The 3,774-nt window shown below is 35.3% G+C and overlaps 1 protein-coding gene across 2 annotated transcripts; it reads left to right on the top strand.

Annotated features, from left to right (window-relative positions):
• Positions 1 to 1,320: 1,320 nt before the first annotated feature.
• On the top strand, positions 1,321 to 3,460 carry LOC139862019 (uncharacterized). Of its 2 annotated transcripts, none has more exons than XM_071850559.1 (2): positions 1,321 to 1,510; positions 2,021 to 3,460. In XM_071850559.1, the coding sequence occupies exons 1-2, from the start codon at positions 1,493 to 1,495 to the stop codon at positions 3,452 to 3,454; spliced, it is 1,452 nt and encodes a 483-aa protein (XP_071706660.1). In that variant the 5' UTR covers positions 1,321 to 1,492; the 3' UTR covers positions 3,455 to 3,460. The 2 variants fall into 2 exon arrangements, with proteins under 2 accessions (XP_071706660.1, XP_071706661.1); XM_071850560.1 differs by lacking the exon at positions 1,321 to 1,510 and adding an exon at positions 1,769 to 1,801.
• The last annotated feature ends 314 nt before the right edge of the window (positions 3,461 to 3,774 follow it).

Raw genomic sequence — 3,774 nt, forward strand, 5'->3', positions numbered from 1 at the left:
GAAATACTTCTTGGGTATAGAAGTTCTTACTGTTGGTGAGGGCTTGTGTCTTTCACAAAGAAAATATTGTCTTGAGTTGTTATATGAATTTGGTTTCACAAGTTGTAAGCAAGCGGGGACTCCAATTGAGTCAACTGTGGTTTTAAACAAAATTGAAACACCTGTTAAAAATGTCAATAACTTTCAGAAGCTTGTGGGAAAACTTATTTACCTAACCCTAACCAGACTAGACATTGCATATGTTGTACAGGTTTTGAGTCAGTTTATGCACTCTCCTTTAGAGTGTCATATGTGTATAGATATGAGACTTTTGAGGTATCTCAAGAAGTCTCCTGGTAAAGGTTTGCTTTTAAGTAAAAAAGACTCTTTTAATCTTGAAGCATATGTAGATTCTGACTGGGCAAAAGGATTAATGTTAAGAAAGTCTATTACAGGTTATGTTGTCTATTTTTGTGATAATGTTGTTTCATGGAAGAGCAAGAAACAATCAACAGTTTCTAGAAGTTCAGCAGAAGTACAATATAAAGCCTTTGCTACTGTATCATGTGAAATCATATGGATTCTGAAACTGTTGGATGATTATAAAATAAAAGTGAACTTACCTATCAATGTTAATATTGATAATAAGGATGCTATACAAATTTCCTTAAATTCTATTTTGTAAGAGAAATTAGTAAGGGTGTTGTAAAACTTGTAAAAGTTCATTCCGATGAAAATGTAGTTGATGTCTTTACCAAAGGGTTGAGTGTAAATAAACTTAAATAAAGCTAAAGTTGTTTGATGTTTATTGATAATTAGATTGAGGGAGGGTGTTGAAATATATATGTCCAATCTAATTATCTATATTACTTTTTCTTTTGTTCTTACTTGAATTGTTTAAGTGCAGGATTTGATTGTGAGCAGTTTGCTAGTAGTAGTAGTAGCTGATGCAATTAGCAGTTTATTGTTGTCTATTGAAGGGGTTGAGCCCGTGCAAATCATGTGAAATGCTTATATCGAATAAGGTATCTGATATCTAAGTTAACACAATAGTGGGATGCACTTTGGCTCAACTTTATTTTTAGAGGGACTGGAATTGATAAGATAGAATAAAAGGAGGTTGTTTTGTGTTTATTCAAAAGCTATATAATTAAGCTGATGGTTTTAGGGTTAAGTCATAATCTCAATTTCTGTACTCGATCATTAAAACTCTTTCCAGTCTTTCTCTACTATTCGATTGCGTATTTCTTCATATTTTTTTTATCAGATTCATCTAGTTGATGAACTGAGAAGTTAGTGGTCTTGTATAATTTGTAACAAGTTGATGTTACTGTCTGCTCTTTCATTAAAGGCTAATAAACAATAGTGGTTGGTTGATTCGTATAATCTGTTGTGTTCTTGTATTTATATTCATAAAATTCTACAGCAATTTACCCTAATTTGAAAACCACATCCAGCAGTTTTCTCTCAAACATACGGCCGGCCAAATCAACCTCCTTCCTCCTAATTAAACATGCATGAGAGGCAGAAGGTACGCATTATCACTATGCATATTATATTTGATTTAGAAATCGGTATTTACAAGTTTTAAGGTGGTGGGGGTGATTGTTTTTGTTTCTTTAATCGATTATATGCTGAATAGTTGTCCTTTTTTATCCTGTTAATTCGTTTAATATCTATGTTTATTTGCTAATTGTTCATGATTTTGGAATTTAGGGCTTGTGCATTTTTGGGTGGAAATTGTTGTTAGAGACGAAATTCACATGTTACTTGTGCTTGATATGCATCTAATTGATGGTTTAATATGATCAGTAGTCATGAGGTAGTTTGATAATGGCTGTAACTTTTGATTTAAATGTATATGTATGGTGTTCATTGTAGTTAGGATAAATGTATGATGTTATGTTAACTTGTTGCTAATGGCAAGGCATTGCGACTGGTTACATACATGATCTACTACTTACTTGGTTTTAATAATTAATTGGGATATATATTGCTAAAACTTACAACATATCATCCACATGTTTGTTGGTTGCTGCAGATAATATCCGAGAAACATGAGTTGATGATAAATAAAAAGGTTGTTGCGCCCTGGATTGTTGATTGGGAACCTCTGACTAAAGAATGTCTAGACAGTGTGTTAAATTCCTTGCTGACACAATACTACAGACCATATGTAGGAAAAATATGCTTTTATGAGGACTGGAAAGAGTTAGTTGTTAAGCATGCGGAGCTGCCTATTTATCCGGAAGTTTGCCGGGAGTTTCATTCCACCTACAAATTAAAAGTAAAACCGAATGACATGGATGATAAGGAGTTTATGAGATTTAAATTGGGTGGCAAGGTGCAACGGATGTCTTTGATGGATTTTACGAGGTGCTTAAAAATCTACACACGCAAACAGATGGATGAGAAACACTTTAGAGATTACATCTGGTTGGGTGCTCGGGTTTCTGATATGAATGAAGATGATTATCTTTATAAAAAAGCAGATTGTGGGCGGGGGGTTTCTGATATGAATGAAGATGATTTTCATTATTATAAAGCAGATCAATTTTGGGAATTTATTAGCAAATCCTCCGGGTCCACTTGGTCCCCCGGTAATGTCTCGTGTTTAGATATTGATTTTGAAACTCTCCGTCTATCCCACTTGGTTTTGACCCATAATATTACTCATCGAACAGAGGACACGGACAAGGTCTTGTTATCTGACCTTTGGTTCCTGCACAAAATGATGTCCATAGACAAACGTGTCAACATTCCTTATTGTGTGGCCTACTATCTCAAACATTGGGCCACTGGTGTGGATCGCAACAGCCCAATCTGTGGGGGTCATTACGTCACCTTAATAGCCCATCACTTGCAGGTCAAATGTGATGAGGAGGAATCGTTATTGGACAGGAGAAGATCGATTAGCGTTAGTGAGTATAACAACGCAAAACTTTTGACTCAAGAAGAAGAAAAACCCAAAACAGAGCCGTCACCGTCCAAACAACAGCTGCCCTATACCACATCCTATACCGCACTTTATCTTTTGACGTGGTTGACAAATCTCGAATTGATTTATAAATATTCTCTAAGTGTTGGGAATAAGTTGGAAAAATTCAACCAGGAACCAAATCTAAGTGAAAATATCCAGATGTTACTTGACCTAATAGATGAAATTGAGCAATTCTTGAGGAGCGTGAGTTTGAATTCAAAGGAGGTTCATCCCGAAAATGTTATAAAAGAAGAACCAGAAATTGAGCGACTGGATCCACTGCCGACGACCGTGACCATACATGAGATTGTGACTTGCATGCATGATGTCAGATTCGCGCTTGAACACACTCTAATGGATAAGAACGAGCTGCTCCGATTGCAGCGGTATTGGACTCTAACTGAATATGTGCGTCAGATATCTGACCGACTAGCTGGATTTAAGGAATCCTCACTTATCAAGTTAGCTGAAATCGGAGGAGTTGCAACTGCCTAGGTAGTTTCCCTGTTCGATGATTGGTGGGGAGATATGGAGAGACTGTTTGGTCCTGGTTTTTATTTTCATTGCTTATTTAGTAGGCCACACAATAAGTAATATAAAGCATGTTTTAACATATATTTCAAATAAGATAATAATTATTAGTCACTTTCGATTTTAAGTAATTATAACCACATTTCATATAGTGTTTTGGTTGATCTTTTCCATTGAAGTTGGCATGTACTCCGTAACAAACTGCTCGTAATTATTATATATTATATATACTCAAGAAAATCACTACATCATTAACGTCCATCCCTTCCCTATTTAGTATTCAC

This window comes from Rutidosis leptorrhynchoides, chromosome 8, assembly GCF_046630445.1.
Source record: "Rutidosis leptorrhynchoides isolate AG116_Rl617_1_P2 chromosome 8, CSIRO_AGI_Rlap_v1, whole genome shotgun sequence".
NCBI classification, from domain to species: Eukaryota; Viridiplantae; Streptophyta; class Magnoliopsida; order Asterales; family Asteraceae; genus Rutidosis; species Rutidosis leptorrhynchoides.